Source organism: Pipistrellus hanaki (assembly GCF_964339955.1).
Source record: "Pipistrellus hanaki genome assembly, chromosome: 1".
NCBI lineage: Eukaryota > Metazoa > Chordata > Mammalia > Chiroptera > Vespertilionidae > Pipistrellus > Pipistrellus hanaki.
The window spans coordinates 43,701,552-43,720,385 of NC_140503.1; the positions used below are offsets into that span (position 1 = coordinate 43,701,552).

The 18,834-nt window shown below is 38.9% G+C and overlaps 1 protein-coding gene across 3 annotated transcripts in view; it reads right to left on the reverse strand.

Moving 5' to 3' along the window:
• TRIP4 (thyroid hormone receptor interactor 4) overlaps positions 1–18,834 on the reverse strand; it is a 59,015-nt gene that overhangs the window by 4,864 nt on the left and 35,317 nt on the right. For 2 of the 3 annotated variants that reach the window (XM_084887163.1, XM_084887164.1), the window contains exons 11-12: positions 16,718–16,809; positions 3,340–3,442 (exon numbers count right to left, since the gene is read on the reverse strand). In XM_084887163.1, the coding sequence (XP_084743289.1) occupies positions 3,340–3,442; positions 16,718–16,809 (195 nt within the window). The remainder of the gene's footprint in view (positions 1–3,339; positions 3,443–16,717; positions 16,810–18,834) is intronic. The other variant, XM_084887165.1, reaches the window with a different exon arrangement.

Genomic DNA, 18,834 nt, shown 5'->3' on the forward strand with positions numbered 1-18,834 from the left:
CCCAGCCTGATTTCCCCTAACCCAGTTGGCCTGATCTCACCCCCAACTACTCTCCCAGGCCACCCTGATCGCCTCTAACTACTACCTCTGCCTTGGCCTCGGCCTCCAGCACCATGGTTTTGTCCAGAAGGACGTCAGACACCCAGAAGATGGCCAGTTGACCCAGTCTAATTAGCATATTACCCTTTTATTGGTATAGATACACATGACACAACAGGTAAATGGGTTGTATTCTAAAAGTTTATTTGCAAGTCAGAAGTTTAGAACTTGGAATATATTTCTCATAGAACTAATCTATAAAAGGTGGTTAGGTTCCTAAGCCATTCCACAAAAAAAATTTTTTTAATTTAAACTAGTTATAGCAGTAATTGAAGTAGAATAGTAACTATATTATTAATATTATGGAACTTAACCACTTCAAGTAACAATGAATCTAGAATAAACTAGCATTCCAAATTAAAAGCCAACTATATATTTTTCCCTGTGGCAGTGGGATTAGACTCTCAAAGCTATAAACTACTGAAGGTGGCCCCTACGGCCTAAGGCAAGGAAGTTCTGGCAGAGTGTAAAGTTTTAGAGATGGTAAAATTGAATGAAGAATAAAGGAATGGGGAGTTACAGAGAACAGAAACTTTACACCAGACTAAATCTTCACTCTGGTTTCCTCTCAATTGAATTTATTTTTCCGAGACACACAGGGATTGGTGAGCCTACTCTTTCCTTTTAAAAAACAGCCGAAACTGGTCTGGCTCAGTAGATAGAGCGTCGGCCTGCGGACTGAAAGGTCCCGGGTTCGATTCCGGTCAAGGGCACATACCTTGGTTGCAGGTACATCCCCGGTGGGGGGGTGTGCAAGAGGCAGCTGTATCTCTCTCATCGACGTTTCTAACTCTCTATCCCTCTCAATTCCTCTGTGTAAAATCAATAAAATATATATTTTTAAAAACAAAAAACACACACCAATTTTCGCTACCTATTGTTTCTGACCAATGTTTTTTCACCTTGACTGGTCTAGGTAAGCTCATAATTTCTACGTAGCTCTGTTGTCCCTAAAACAAGTATATATTCCATTTTGGCTTTTAAAAGCTTTTAACTAATAAAAACAATAGGGAAAGACAGGAGGTTATTAAAGCTTGCTCCCTGCTGAAACCGGTTTGGCTCAGTGGATAGAGCATTGGCCTGCAGACTGAAGGGTCCTGGGTTTGATTCCAGTCAAGGGCATATTCCTTGGTTGTGGGCACATCTCCAGTGGGGGGTGGGTGCAAGAGGCAGCTGATCGATGTTTCTCTCTCATCGATGTTTCTAACTATCTTTCTCCTTTCCTCTCTGTAAAAAAATCAATAAAATATATATTTTTTAAAAAAGTTTGCGCCCTAAGATCATCACTCCCCAACCTTATTAAACCTTACAGAAAAAAATGAAGGCCATATATGTGCTGAAGGTGGGTCTCTGCCTGGGTAGAGATAGTACTGAAGTAAAACATTTCAGAGAAGTATCTAAACTCTGTGTACAGAGAACATTTTCTCATGGGAGCTTAAACAGTAGATAAAAATGAAGATAAAGGAGGAAGCTAAGAAAAGGTAACTAAGGTAAAGATCAAGGTAGCAGTGGGTTTGACAAAGGAGACATACCACATTTCCTCTTACTATCAGTGCCTAGAGTAAGGTGAGAATGGAACAGAGAAGAAGAGGGTAGAATGCCACAACCACAAAGGGGAGGAAAAGAGAGATTTAAATCCTATACAGTGTAGAAGAAGGGAAAAGAATTTCCAGGGCCACTTGGTTACCCATTGGGGTAAAGTCTGAAGTAAATAATTTGTATAAGTTAAAGGCAACTTATGTTCAGATTTTCTGATTTGTAGGAAACTTAGGAAGATATGTGTCATTTAAATCATGAGGGTTGCCTGAATTTTGTAGTGAATATACATTAATTTAAGTTCATACTCAAAGCATTTCATTTTGTGATTGAAAGCAGTATTACTCAAAGTGTACTCAGCTGACCAAAGCCATCAGTACCACTTGGGAAAAGGTCTAGGATTCTGTCTTAACAGCTCTATACATGATTTTCATTTATATAACTAGAGGCCTGGTGCATGAATTTGTGCTTGGGTGGGGTCCAGCTGGCGGGTGAACTCCTGGTCAAGGAGACAATTTGCATATTACCCTTTTATTATATAGGACAGTTTAAGAAGCCCTTCTCCACAGAAAAGATTTATAAAGTGGCTAGTTGGCCTCCAAGGTAACAGGTAAGATAGAGTTGTGCACAGCTGAAAACAATGCATGCCCCAAAATCATCCAGTTCACAGTGGGAAAGCAATGTCACATAGGCACAAAATAGTAACTGATATGAGCAAATGTGAGAATAGTTGATGTTGTTTTTTAAAGAAAGTTAGACAGCCCTAGCTGGTTTTGCTCAATGGATAGAGCATCAGTCTGTGGGCTGAAAGATCCCAGGTTTGATTCCAGCCAAAGGCACATGCCTGGGTTGCAGGCTTGATCCCCAGTAGGGGCCATACAAGAGGCAGCCAATCAATGATTCTCTCTCATCATTGATGTTTCTATCTCTCTCTCTCCCTCTCCCTTCCTCTCTAAAATCAATAAAATATATATTTTTTTAAATAAAGAAAGTTAGACAGAAAGGATACCACATGTTTCCTTAGATTGCTTTGAAACAGAAGAGATTACTGTAGGATCAGACAGAGAAAGAAAAGATGGAAGATGAAGAAAAGTTGAGGGTTCAAAGAGTAATCAACAAGCACTTCCTAAGAAGTGAATATAAAGAGGGTACTATAATCACAAATACATTAAAGCAAAAGTTACAGAAAAAGAAATCATCAAGATGTTTCAAAAAGAGATTAAAAGCAAGAGGCTTAGGACAAAACTCTAGAAACCAGTGATCAAGGAAATAGGGGAGAGGGGGAGAGGAAATGTGGGTAATGCCTCCAAAATAGACAATTAAGAATAGACACTTAAAAAGTTGTCTTATTCTTGGATTGAATACTGAGGAACAATGGATAAATAACAATGTTGCCACTGAGCAGCATAGCAGAACAAGCGCACTCTTTTGGCTGACAAAGAGGACTTAAATGTATTGGGGTCCTAACGTGAAGTTTAGAATGATTCATTAGCATGCCAATAATGGTGGATCAATCAGGATACACTTTAGAAAAGGTATTCTATAGTTAACCTAACATTAAAGTTATCAAAAATATAATTTTATTAGTTCTCCAATACTTGAGATGCTATAGAACAGGGTAAAAAGAGAAAAATTTAAAAAAGTTAAACAAGTGAGGTGCAAGATAAAAAAAAGAAAATCAGACCGTCAAAGCTTGTGACTTACAGATTTTTGGATTTCCTTTAATAGGAAACTTCACAATCATTTCCTGGGGATTTGTGCAGATGAAAACAAATGGAGAATCAGATTCTTGACTCATGTCTGGATACTGTGAAATGTAAAAATAAAAAGTTCAGTCTAGTTGGGACAAATTCTGAATTTTAAGATCAGAGGATGTCCCAGATTTCACCTCAACATGCTGATGACAATACTCTTCATTTCATACTCATGTAAAGAGAATTATGCTCAACAAGAAAAAACCTTCACCTTTTTTGAGGCCTTAGCACAGTATTCTTACGTAGTTTATTGCCTACAATTTTTTTTTAAAAAAAAAGGGGGGTAAAAAGAGGATGCCTGAGATCGTCCCAGAATAAGACTGCCTGCTCCTTTAATATAAGCGACTATGAAGTAGGAGATTCAGAGGTCTACTTCAGGAACATTGGGCACCCCTTAGGTTCAACTCAAATGAAACACTGGAAGATTTAGGTGAAAACAGAACATTTGAAAAATTCTGCTAAAAACAGTCAACAGAGTCCTTATCTCACTAAAGGGAAGGAAGATGATTCATTCTGAAAGGTCTGAACATGAAAAAGCTGTTTTGCTGGATGCATTCCAAACTTAGGGTGAAAAGGTAACTGATAGAGCAATTCTGAAAATTATTTAGAAGCCTCCTTTGGATATCTTAACACAAAACAAATCTATGTGAATATTTTGGATTTTTTATTCCTTCTGCAAAGACAGACACAACATCTAGAGTAAGATTATACTGACCATGCAATCACAATTTAAGGAACAATTGGGGATTGGCATAAAGTGCTCTCCTGCAATGCACAACTGACCTATTGTTTCATTTTTTCCTATCTTGGATGTCTTGTGTTTAGCGTGTTCAACAAATATGTTTCATAAGACTATGGGTCAGATTTCATTACCAGAGGAGCCTTTTTCCTAGAATTACCATCAAAAGTATGAAATTATTTTCCACTCTTTTTCACCTGCCAAGATGTGTCCTCTAAGTCTCAGTGTGCTTTTCTCTTCCCTTCCAGTTGTAGAATTTTCACTTAGCCAGTCTTCCTATGGTTCTGGGTGATGTCTATTTTATCTTTTAATTGTAGTTTTGAAGTTGTTGTATGAGGCAGCAAGTTCAGGTGTTTACCTATGCTGCCATCTTGATTTCTCCTCTCCCTCATTCTTTTTTTTTTTTTTTTTTTAAATATATATTATTGATTTTTTACAGAGAAAAAGGGAAAGGGATAGAGAGCAGCTAGAAACATCAATGAGAGAGAAACATCCATCAGCTGCCTCCTGCACACCCCCTACTGGGGGATGTGCCCACAACCAATGTACATGCCTTTGACTAGAATCGAACCTGGGATCTTTCAGTCCGCAGACTGATACTCTATCCACTGAGCCAAACCAGTTTCGGACTCTCCCTCATTCTTGAACACATTCCTCAGTTGGCTTCCAGAATACCATTCTCTTCCTGGTTTTGTTGCTTTACTGACTGCCCTTCATCTCCCCATTCTTTAAATGTTAGTATGCTTCAGGAATCAGGTCTTAGACCTCTTCTCTCCTGGGCCTCTAAACTATGAGAGGTGATAGATGATAACTAAACGTATTGTGGTAATCATTTATATATGTATTAGTTTAAGGTGTACAACATAATGACTTGATATTATACAATGTTAGATGTCAATCAAATCTCAATAAAACTGGAGGGAAAACAAGGTCCTTAAAATGCATATCAAAATGAGGTATTGCGCCGAAGCCTGTTTGGCTCAGTGGTAGAGCGTCAGTCTGCGGACTGAAAGGTCCCAGGTTCGATTCTGGTCAAGGGCATGTACATTGGTTGCGGGCACATCCCCGGTAGGGGGTGTGCAAGAGGCAGCTGGCCAATGTTCTCTCTCATCAACGTTTCTAGCTCTCTATCTTTCTCCCTTCCTCTCTGTAAAAAATCAATAAAATATATATATTTTTTTAAATGAGGTATCACTTCTTGCTCACTAGGATGGCTATTATAAAACAAAACAAAAACAGAAAAACATGGACAATAACAAGCATTAGTAATGATAAAAATTGAAACCCTTATGCATTGTTGGTGTGAATGTAAAATGGTACAACCGCTGTAGCAGTTTGGAGTTCTTTAAAAAGCTAACCACAAAATTACCATATAATTCAGCAATTCCACTTCCAGGTATATACCCAAAAGAACTGAAAGGGACACAAACAGATAAATGTTCACAGCAGCATTTATTCACACTAGCCACTAGTTTCCACAATTCATCAGTAGGTTAATGAATAAACAAAACGTGTTATTTGCATAAAATGAATATTATTTAGCCTTAAAAAGAAATGAGCCCGGCCAGTGTGGCTCAGTGGTTAAGCACTGACCTATGAACTAGGAGGTCACAGTTCAATCAGGGCACAGTTCAATCAGGTTGTGGGCTTGATCCCCAGTAGAGGGGCATGCAGGAGGCAGTTGATTGATGATTCTCTCTCATCATTGATGTTTCTATCTCTCTCCCTTTCTGAAATCAATAAAAAATATATTTAAAAAAAAAAAAATGAAATTCTGATACAAAATGGATAAATCTTGAAAAATCATACTAAATAAAATAAACCAGACACAAAGGGCAAATATTGTATGATACTACTTATATAGAATAGGCAAATTCATAGAAACACAAGAAGGAATTATTACTGTTTTTCTCTTCAATAACTTTTTTAAATCCTCATCTGAGGATATGTTTTTGTTGATTTTAGAGAGAGAGGAAGGGGATGTGAGTGAGAAACATCAATTAGTTGCCTCCCATATACACCCGACGGGGAACTGAACACCAACCCAGATATGTGACCTGATGGGGAATCAAGTCTCGAGTCTGAAACTTTTTGTTGTATGGGTGACACTTCAATCAACTGACCCACTTGGCTGGGACTACTTATTTAAGTGTTTTAATTTGCCCTCCCCTTAATAGGACGAAAGCTCCACGAAGGCAGAGATTTTTGTCAAAATTTCCTTTTCAGCACCAATCATGTCTGGCATATAGTAAGTCAATCAATAAATACTTATTGAATGAAAGAATAAGAAATTTACTAGCTTGTGCATTAAGGTTAACTTAATAATACTGAATATGCATAGGTTGTGAACTAGACACTCCTAGGATTTTAATTCTGAGTAAAAACAGGTGCTATTCTTTAATCTGTTATCCCTCAAGCTAAATTAAAACTTTTGTGTCTTGGCAAGTATTCAATAAGACCCTATGTTTAATAAAAAGTATCCTGATATATTAACACAGTAAGCAAATGTCAAATAAAGGGGGAAAGGTTGGATAAATGATATTATAGAACAAGAGGTTCCTTGCACCTATTCATGCCTCACAGTAAAGATAAATATTAAAATCAACTTTCCCTTGTGCACCAATGTCACCCCAATAAATTCAATAAAATAAAAATCAACTCTCCCAACTGAATCTAAATCCAAGTTTCATGTGAATATCTCTTTTCCCAAGCTCTATCGCTGAACTTTGAGAGGCTTATAAGAAACAGAGCTGAAGAACAAAGCAGCCTACAAGGAATAAAGAAAAGTAAGGCCTATGCATTGGGAAAAGAGATTAATTTTCATGGCAAAATGCATTATAGCAAAGTCAGCTTGGCAGAACCTCAGAACCTCCAAAAACATACAATCTCTGCAACTGCAGCCTGGGCACTAGGGACCACATTATACACTAACAAGTCAGAGACAAGAAAGGAATTTTTGGTCTGAGAGGCAAAGACTAAAATGCAGCTGACTCAGAGAAAGAGTAAATTAAGAAAGGGGAATTCATATTTGTGAAGAATGTAGATAAACTCTGATGTCATATCCAGAGAGAATGCTAGATTTAGGATCACTGACATAGTACAATAGACATTGTGGGCTATCAGATCAAGCAACCATTCAGATTCAGTGACAGACTCTTCAGGAAGTTGCTACTGTCCTTACCTAAGACAACACGACTCCTATCATCACCTGGTTTCCAGCCTAACCACCAGGGGAGGTGTGGTGGACTCTTTTTTCATGCCTCATAATTTTCACAGCTGTCTAATATAAATGGTAATTAACTACTAGCAGCCATTTTCTTCTCCCCTCCAGAGGAAAATTATTCACCAGCCATCTAGAACAGCGGTCGCCAACTCATGATCCACGGACCACTGGTGGTCTGTGAGATTCAAAAGGTTGGCGACCACTGATCTAGAAAACATTTCTTTTCCATTTTCATAAAAGAAAAAGTAGTTTTGGGCAACCACAGATTCAGAACCAAGTGGGCATTTTCACCAACTCTGCAAGAATGTTTCCATTTAGTCCTTGTACTGAAATGATCAGTAACTCTTAAATGATGTGACTCTTCCCAAATCCCTAGGTGACCTCTAAATCTCATACCCGTCTCCACAGAATGAAGAGCTAAAGCAGCTAAGAAAAAAATCACTGACAAGGAACATATATTTGTTGTAGGTTTTCTTGGTTTAAACTTTGAGGAACTATAATAGATAAGACATAAAATCAGGCTCTGAAATCTAGTTAGCTGAAAATCAACTCTAAGTAGATTGAAGTGATGATACTCAGAAAGAAGAAAATGAGTCTGATAAAAAGGCCACAAGCACAATAGATTCAAAGCAGCAGATCCTGAAAGCAACTGTGTTCTCTGATAAATAGTTCTTGTTTACATTTTCCTTCAAAGCAATTTAAGGTGTTCAAAGGATAACATCTTCCCAGCCCTACTCTCCTGGAAGATAAAAGTTTCCTCACACCAGGGTAACAATGATCATGATCCTTTGACTACTGTATATTGATTGGGGTTGGATAATAAAGATCATGCCAGCTGGCCCAAAGTGGGATAGCTGAACTCCCTTGTACCAGTACCCAATTCAAATCATGTATCAAAGGCAGGGGGTTCCAGCTCAGTGATACAGAGTCGATTCATATTTGCTCCAGGTGAAATGAATAAGTGATAAGCAATATATAGTTTATAGGTCTTCAAGTCATTTGAGGAAGATGATCTTCAAGTCATTTGAGGAAGATGATCATTTGAGGAGACCACAAAGCATTGGTCTCCTGATCCCATCCTATTCACAATAAAATTTCCACTGTGGTTTTCTGTGCCTTTTGGAATCCTATGCTGGGATCTCCACATGCAATAGAATCCAATCAAGTATATTTCTCTAAAATTAACCTCAGCTTTACTGCCCTGACCTTTCAAGACCTAAATGGGAATCACCCATTCATGACAAATATTTTTGGTCTTAATTTTTATATAACAAGTTTTCACTCCTACTTAAACTAGTAAGAACCAAAATAAAATTGCTCTTAATTAAATATACTACATTGTAAGGTTCTTAACCACTGAAGTCTACCCTGGGACTAATACCTCCTCTTGAGTTGAAGACTGCCAGTTTTAGATTTTATCTCCCAACTAGAGGCCCAATGCATGAAATTCGTGCAAGAGTAAGCCTTCCTTCCCCTGGCTGCTGGCACTGGCTTCCCTTTGGTTGCTGGCAGGCACCAGGGACCAAGGCTTCCCTTCTAGCCCGGTTTCACCCAGAAAGTTATCTGGTCTAATTAGCACATTTTGCTTTTATCATTATAGATTAGAGGCCTGGTGCACAAAATTCGTGCACAGGGGTGAGGGGGATGTATGTCTCTCAGCCCAGCCTGCATCCTCTCTAATTTGGGACCCCTTGAGAGATGTCTGACTGCCTATTTAGGCCCGATCCCAGTGGAATCAGGACTAAAAGGGCAGTTGGACATCCCTCTCACAATCTAGGACTGCTGGCTCCCAACCACTCACCTGCCTGCCTGCCTGATTGCCCCTAACTGCTTCTGCCTGCCAGCCTGATCACCCCCTAACCAATCCCCTGCCAGCCTGATTGACGCCTAACTGCTCCCCTGCTGGCCCAATTGCCCCTAACTGCCCTTGCCTGCCAGCCTGGTCACCCCCAACTGCCCTCCCCTGCAGTCCTGATTGCCCACAACTGCCCTCTCCTGCCAGCCATCTTGTGGTGGCCATTTTGTATCCTCATGGGAACAGCCATCTTTGACCATATGAGAGGGGTCATCTTGTGTGTTGGAGTGATAGCCAATTTGCATATTAGTCTTTTATTAGATAGACTGTCTGGTTTGACTCAACTGAGAACTATTCTGAGGCAGAACTCAGAGAATCTTTTGACCTCAGTTAACATATCAAGGTAAGATCATTATTAAACATGATTAACATTAACAGTACCCCTTTATTACATAGTTGGGTTTTTTTGTTTATTGTTTGTTTATTTGTTTCAGTCTCCTCTAGTAGACTTAAGGATTTAGAGGAACTAAAATATCTTGCTAAGCCCTGGCAGGTATGGCACAATTGGTTAAGCATCATCCCATGAATCAAAAGGTTGCCAGGTTAATTCCTGGTTAGGGCACTTGTCTAGGATGGGGGTTTGATCCCTGGTTTGGGCAAAACCAATCAATGTTTCTCTCTAACATCAATGTTTTCCTCTTTCTCTCCCTTCCTCTCTCCAAAGTCACTAAAAAATATATTTATTTTTAATCTTGTTAAAACTCTGGATCCACAGTTTTTACCACAGTGTCTGGTACATGGCACATGGTTAATAAATACTTCATGAATGTACGATTGTATAATATTCTGAACAATAAAAATTTTAAATAGGAAATGATTTACCACCTGGTTCATACAGTGGACTGGATGACAAATCAAGAAGCTTTGAACAGATTGCAGTAAGATAGCAAGATTACAGCAGATTCCTTCTAAATCAAGCAGACTGCATTCTCTCTAAGCCTGGGTTTACTTACAGGTAAAATGAAGGTGCCAGCCGAAACAGGTTTGGTTAAATGGATAGAACATTGGCCTGCGGACTGAAAGGTCCCGGGTTCGATTCTGGTCAAAGGCATATACCTTGGTTGCGGGCACATCCCCAGTAGGGGGTGTGCAAGAGGCAGCTGATTGATGATTCTCTCTCATCGATGTTTCTAACTCTCTATCCCTTTCTCTTCCTCTCTGTAAAAAATCAATAAAAATATATATTTTTTAAAAATGAAGGTGCCAAATTAGGTGTTTGATTCTACCTATAAAAAACCTTTTACATCTTCCTCTTTCCTCCCCTGCCCCCACATTGCCTAATTCCACTAGCATTATCCTAGAACAGATTTTTAAAAATATTTCTACCTTGAATGACAAATGTCTTCTCACTAGTCTTCCTACCTTGAGTCTTTTCACTGCAATCCATCTTCCACATTGCTGCCAGAATGATTTTTCTCAAGCAAGGCTCTGATCACCTTCAAAACACCTTTTCCCATCCCACAACTGACTAAAGAAAAAGTCTACCACCTAGAGCCTGTCATTCAAAGGTATCTACCTCTGACAAAAACATACTTTCCAGTTTTGTTTGCTGCTTCTTCCCCTTCACTCATACTCTTCCCTCAACAAACTAGTTTGCTATTATTCTCCTTACAGGCCCATAACTGCCTATCTCACCTTACTCCCTCTCCTTGGCATGTGCTTTCTACCAGCTAAGTAGGAAGACTTGAACAGCAATCACACTCCTACCAATTACTAACAGTACACAAGTTATTTTAACACTCTTAGTCTTAAGTTCTTTCATTTCTAAAAGAGGGGTAATGATGACTTGGAGTTGTTGTGAGGGTAGAAAATAACACACATAATAGGCCTAGCACATAATAAATTATCAAAAAGTAATAGATTTTATTATTACTACCCTTCAAGGTTAATTCAAAAGCCATCTTTTTCTTAAAGTCTTTTGTGATCCCGCCCAACTGGAAGCAACCTTTTCCTCCTTTAAGTTCCTCAGAGGCAGCCTTTACTTCTCTTGAAATAGTCATCTTTGCTTTTTGTTTTGTATTTGGTTTACATACATATCTTATCTACCTAGGGGTCTTTCAAACGTTCTGAGGTCAGAAACTTTGGCTGATTCAATTTTTTTGTTTCCTTTAGTGTCTAAAACCATGACTGATTTGTGATAGACACTCAAGTATTTATCGATAAATAAAAGCTTAAGAAAATCTTAAGAATTATATGCTCATTTTCAGATGAAAAGCTAAACATTTAAAAATGTACATAAATGAATATAAAAATATTAATATTCCCTTCCTCTCCTCAGAATAAATACAACAGAAAGCATAATGCTTCCTAGATTACTAAAAAATGTACATGCCTGTCCCCATTCATTAAATGAACACTTGCTACCCAGGTTGCAAAAAACTCGGAGTCTATTCTGTCAGAAATTCTAGTAAATGTTCTAGTTGTCATCAGATTCCAAAAATACATTACCTATCTCACTCAAATGAGCTATTATTTTAAAGAATTGCCAAGGGTTAGGCTAATTGTGATAGATATTCAACACCCCTCTTCATGGGTTCTCAGATACAGCCCTCAAGATTCCTTAGGAACATACATTTTAGGTCTATAAATTGGTAGGTTTTCTCAGTACAACATATATATGTTTTTATTTATTTTTGAGAGAGAGAGGAAGGAGAGAAATATCAATTGGCTGCCTCCTGCATGCCCCCTACTGAGGATCAAGCCAGCAACCCTGACCAGGAATTAAACCTGTGACCTTTTTTGGTACATGGGACCAAACTGAGCCCCACTAGCCAGGGCCCTTTCCACATATTTAAAAGAGAATGTGGGGACTCTGTATTACTTAAGGTCAATGCCTGATTTAAATATTGACTATTAATTACTTGCCTCATTTTCTAACTTCTAACCTCTCAGACTTACAATCGTTGGTGATAGTAGCCAGTGATTTCCACATGTGAAGTGGTATTTGCAATCTTCCTGATCTGTATCTCTTGGATGCTTTTTTAAAAATATGTTTGTATTAATTTTTAGAAAGAGGAAGGGAGAGGGTGAAATAAATATCAATGAGGGAGAAATACCAAAATAAATCAATTCCCTACAGGAGAATCAGCCTGCAACTGGACCATGTGCCCTGACTTGGAATCGAAACCAGTGATCTCTTGGTGCATAGGTAGACGCTCAACCACTGAGCCACACCGGCCAGGCTGGATATTCTTATAGAAGTCTTCTCCTCTGGAAGATTGCAATTCTATTGCTAATGCAATGATATAGGCACACAGCAACAGAACTGCTTCATCACAATTCCTTGAGCCCTGGCCAGTTTGGCTTGGTGGTTGGAGTGTTGACCTGGGAACATAAGGGTCACCAGTTCGATTCCAGATAAAGAGCAGGTACCTGGGTTGCAGGTTTCACAATCCTCAGCCCTGCTGGGGATGAGTGCAGGAGGCAATCAATGGATGTCTCTCTCAGATCAATGTTTCTCTCTCTCACATCAATGTCTCTCTCTCTCTCTCTCTCTTTCTCTCTCCCTCCTTCCCTTTTTCCCTCCCTCCCTCCCTTCCACTCTCTCTAAAAATCCATGGAAAAGGCTATCCTTGGGTGAGGATTAAAAAAAAAAAGATAGGGTCTTGGTTATTATAAAAATCATAAGATCAAATGGAATAAAGGGTCAGTAAACTGGCAGCAGAGAAATGGATTCAGTACAGAAGAAATTGAATAATCAATGACCTTGGAGATTTCAGACAAATCTGATTTTCTATTGAAGGCAGAGATATAAATAGCACAAACATAACACAGACACAGAAACAAAAGCCACCAGCTCAACTTTTTGTCTGAAAACTTGTTAGGTCTAGAGAACTGTTCAAACCACAGCTGCTAATGGTTATGGATTTGGCAATCAAAATGTCTTTGTTTAAAAAAAAAAGTTTTAACTGCCTTACTACTGAGGTTACAAACCGCAGCCTTGATGCATTGTTGCAGTTAACATCCTCCCTGCTGTTTTTGAGAGCTTACATCTGCTGCTGGCAGATAAAACGCTGGCAAACGGCATGGGCTCCTTCCAGGGGAATACAAAAGTTTTAACTAGATGGCTCTCATCTACTTCAGTCTCCTGAGTTGAGCCTACAGTGCTTTCTGTAGCACTCCTACCTTGTCTAGGTTGATCCCCTGCTACTACTTAAGAGGGTTGAAGGTCTAGTGGGATTTTTTTTCTGGTACAAATCAGCCATGCCAACCATACTATTCTTAGAAGATAAAAGGGAAGATGAATTCTTAGCTCAGGGGAAAGCACCTTTAGCACATATTTTAAAGCCACTTCTAGTGTAGTGCACTTGATTTTTAACAATAAAACCTTTACTGTGTATTTTTTTAAAAAAACTAAATGATCACACTATGCTGAAAATAGTGAGGGCTTAATATATTTTAACTAATCAAAGAAAGGCCAAGAATTTGAGGTCAGGAAGTAAGTTACAGAGTTTCTTTGGGGAAAAGAAAAGTTAGGAACAAGATGGGGAAGTAAAATGTGGGCCAAGTCACATAGGAGATTGGTTTGAGTTGAAATAAAATGAGTATATCCACACGGGTTTTCAAAGAAAATGCAATTTAGCTGAGTGATGAGAAATGAGTGCGGAAATGCAGAAAGAAGACTTAAATCAGGAAAGTGTCTCGTGGGTGATTCTCCCTCAGTGAGCTGATCTTTGAGGATGACAGAAAACTAAACATACCCAGACTAGTACTTCCAAAACTTACAGACCACAAGATACCAGTTCTGAATATGCAAATAGGGTGTGTTTGGGGGGAGGAGAGGAGAAGAAGGGGCAGAGATGTGGTCAAAAAGTTTTGTGAACACTGCAAGTTATATCTACCAGATATATCAGAGAGTCATAATACACACTAGCATATTAAGGGCTCTGAAAAGTTTTTCAGTAAATAAATTTATTTAATCCAAATACATTTTCCAAATGTATATGCTCATGGAAACCTCACAATCCCCCTACCCCCGCAATTTTTCAGAGAACACCTATGACATGGAATAGTTGGTGAAATGCTAGTATATGGGCCGAAACCGGTTTGGCTCAGCGGTAGAGCCTCAGTCTGCGGACTGAAAGGTCCCAGGTTCGATTCCGGTCAAGGGCATGTACGTTGGTTGCAGGCACATCCCCAGTAGGGGGTGTGCAAGAGGCAGCTAGTCGATGTTTCTCTCTCATCGACATTTCTAACTCCCTATCTCCCTTCTTCTCTGTAAAAAATCAATAAAATAAAAAAAATTTAAAAAAAAATAAATGCTAGTATATGGTTATTATTCCTAAACCCACAATTCATTCTTGCAGAAATGAGAATAAGGTTGGTAAAACAGACTAGGCAATTACATTTCGTACATCATAGAATCCTAGCTCACAGACAGACAGACAGGTAGGTTACCAATGGTGTTTGAGACATTTTCCAAAAGCAGCCAAATATCAAAGCTACAACTTTAAAAGCTGTAAGATCCTTATTTGATAAACAATCATCAAATAGGGCTGATACCAATTCTGAATACATTCATGTGCTACCTTCAAACACAGAATAAAAACAATAGGGAAAAGCCACAGAAAATCTATCCAGAGGAAAAATAAGCATGGGATTATTATGTTTAATGAGGCTTAGAGGCTTCTGGGATTTTGAGGTATTCTAATGTCATACGTTAGGGAAATTCATAAGGAGAGTTGCCATGACCTCCAGCTAGAAACATATGAAAGGATTCCTACACTTCTATAAGCTACCTTCAGCATTCTTAGTATAAAAGACAGAATAGGAGGCGTATTATGCTACCCTGAAAGACAGGTAACCTGGAGAAATCAAAACAATGTTTTGTTAATTAGATTTCTAATTCCATAGACTAGGATTATAGTTTCCCAACCTTTTCTTCACAAATTGTGGCAAAATAAGACTGGCTATAAATCATTTGATCTTGTATCAGGTGGTGGTTTGCTTGATTGGCAAATGAGAAAGTAAAGGTAGGTTCCTAGCCAAACCACCACCCACACTGACAGAAGCTCCTGGTTATTTTTGTTAGAATGCAAATAACCTAAGAAGAAAAGTTATACTAAGCTGTTAATGACTGTGAGTTTCTAAAATTGTAAACCCTACACCAATATAAGGAATTCTTACATTATTTCTAAACTGGAAAAAAAAAAAAAAAAGGATAGAGTAAAAAATGACACTGAAAAACCGGGCAAAGGCCCATTAGATGGATAGGACAGGCACAGTGTGTGGAAAATGAAGAGCCTCCACAGGTCTGTGGTTTTGTGTAGATCTAGATCAGTGCTAAGAGCAGGACAAAAAAAGGCCAGGAGTAAAAACTCATGCCAAATTACATGCATTGTATTCACATACATAAAGCAATCAGAGAAGGGCTGAGGAGACGATCCACAAGAAAATGAAAGGCAGAAAACTAGAGATAACTATCAGCTAAAATATGTGAAAAAAGGATAGAGAAGTTGATATAAGAATAATGTTTTTTAAAAATGCAGTTATAACACTATTAGTGGAAGGCAAATAAGTCTGGAAAGCAAAGAATTTACTGAGAAAAACTAAGCTGAAGAACACTTTATTAAGCACAGTGGTAGAAGCCCCACTGCTTTCAGGGGTCTTCAAACTATGGCCCGCGGGCCACATGCGGCCCGCAGAGGAGTCTGATCCGGCCCGCCAGGTTTTTTGGGCAGTGAGCGCAGCCGAGGTGTTACAGTAGGAATTAGTAGTTCATATAGTCCGGCCCTCCAGCTCTCTGAGGGACCGTGATCTGGCCCCCACTTTAAAAAGTTTGAGGACCCCTGGCTTAAATAATGATTTAAAGCACAGGTAACCCATTTGATAGTGAAAACTCTTCATGCTTCGAGGATGATCCTTCTGGTTTTGGATTCCTCTAGTCTGAATCTAAACACAAAGCTCTAAATTTCAAGTTTTCCAATTAAGCTAAAGTCCTTTGGCTCCCTCTGCTGTTCAAAACTGTATTTTAGTTATGTCAGTTCAATCTTTAAAATTAAATGATCAAAATAAAAATAAACACATATGTACATATGCACACCAAACGTGGCGAAGTCCATGGCAATCAGAGTTCAAACATTTGTTTATTATGAATTCTCTGACTCAGACCAAATGTTACAGAATAAATAATAACAAATTCTATCATTCCCACCACCTAACTGAATTAATTCAAGGGATAATGGAAGCTTTATTCACCAAAAGCAGCGAACTTTTACTAAGGGATGAGAATCCTATATGTGTTATCTGGATTGTGGCAAAAGCTTTTTATGCAGAAATGTATATGTACCTATTCTCCATATATCAGAAATCAAAGCATTACTATACCATACTTTTCCTGTTTTTCCTTGGTCTTTTCTCTCCCTAATATCTCCTAAATAAGTTTCTCTTCACATGTTTAAATTCAGTTGCTAGCACCTTACTATCTTTAGGATATCCTGTGTTGAAGGATCTATATAGGTCAGTTATAGTGTCGAAGCAAGCATCTGTACAAGAGAAGTATTCTTACTCACCTGATCCTTAAATTGATTCTGGGACAAGCAGTCAATTAGGTCCACACAGCCCAGAAGACAACCTGATGGATAGTCACTGGGAAATTCCACATCTGAATAAAGAATAAAGAATGATTAAATTTCCTTTTGTGTAACCATGGAACTCATGAATCTGTTTTCAATTCTGAATAAGTCATTTTCTTTATTATCTATATGTAGACATAAGGAAAACAATGAGGTTTTTATTTGGCTCAACTACTGATATTTTACCAAAAAAATGTGAGTGGCTGGTTTAGTCCACTCTCCACATCTTAAGCTATAGGAAAATTATCTGCACACCATCGAAGTTCTAAGACCCCACAATTTCACTTCAAACAAATAAATTCCACTACACTCATCTGGATCAGACTAGAGTTTGGTGATGATGGGTTTTGGAAACAAGCTACAGGTATCAAGTAAAAAACAATAAATATTTTTTTAAAATTAAGAATGTCGGAACACACAAATTTAAAACAAGCCAGTTGTATCAGTCAAAACAGAAATACAATTTTATAGAAACATGTACTTTTGATTCCGAAACCAAAACAAAGCTTGGTTTCGTGCGTGTGTGTGTGTGTGTGTGTGTGTGTGTGTGTTCATATATAAATGAACATACATATGTATATATATATTTTTTAATATATTTTATTGATTTTGTACTGAGAGGAAGGGAGAGAGATAGAGAGTTAGAAACATCGATGAGAGTCATTGATCAGCTGCCTCTTGCACACCCCCTACTGGGGATATGCCCACAACCAAGGTACATGCCCTTGACCGGAATTGAACCCGGGACCTTTCAATCCCCAAGCCGACGCTCTATCCATTGAGCCAAACCGGTTTCGGCATACATATGTATATTTTAGAGGCCTGTTGCATGAAGACTCATGCAATAGGCCTTCCTTCCCCTGGCTGCCAGCACTGGTTTTCCTCCAGCACCCAGGACCCAAGCCTTCACTCTGGCTGCCACCTTCAGCCTTTGCTCCAGCCAGAGCGCTGCTCCTGTAGCTCCCTCTGCCCCCCGCCCTTCCCATCATAGCAGGCATCCCGCCCCACCTGGCTATTCTATGCCTGCATGCATGCTGCCCAGAGGCCCTGAGCAGTTGGAGGGAAAGCCACCACCTTCTTTGTTGGGTTAATTTGCATACTAATTCCTGATTGGCTGGTGGGCATCATGAAGTAATGGTCAATTTGCATATTTCTTTTTTTTATTTTTTTAAAATTTTATTTCAGAGAGGAAGGGAGAGGGAGAGAGATACAGAAACATCAATGATGAGGAAAAGTCATTGATTGGCTGCCTCCTCCCCAACTCGGATTGAGCCTACAACCCAGGCATGTACTCTTAACTGAAATCTAACCCGGGACCCTTCAGACCTCAGACCAAGGCTCTATCCACAGAGCTTGAATTTTAACCCTTTGCACTCCGCTGTCCCCTCTCAGGGGACATCGGAATTCTAGCATATCACTCGGATGTGCCCTCTCAGGGAACATTGCAGTTTATTAGTGATTACGGGGAATTGAGTTAATTCAACACACGTTTCCGCCGTTAGCGTCGAGTAGCTGGTAGCCAATGTCCAGAATGGTTCGGAGTGCAAACGGTTAAAAAACTTTTATAGGTGTTGCCCTGGTCAGTGTGGCTCAGTTGGTTGGGTGCTGTCTGTGCACTGAAAAGATTGCCGGCTCAATCCCTGATGGGGATATATAGGAAGCAGCTGATGAATATTGCTCTCACATCAATATTTCTCTTTATCCCCTTCTCCCTCTCTCTCTCTAAAAATAAATAAAAAATAAATAAAAAACCTTTTATAGGTGTGTAATTATCCTCTCATTCTATCTTAAAAAGAACTGTCTGATCTGAATAAAAGGAAGGAAAACAAGAAACCCAAGGGTCAGAAGTGTAATTTAAGATCCAAATTTAGTGTGCTGAGGGTGATTGCCAAAATATACTGGTTAAGTCAACCAACCCTGATATGTCCAAATCCAACAGCAAATGTCTATTTGGGTCACTACCAATAAAAATTCTTATTTGTGGATCTTCCCAATCTAAAGATCCCAGAGGTTTTTTTTGTTGTTGTTGTTGTTGTTGTTGTTATTTTTTAAAA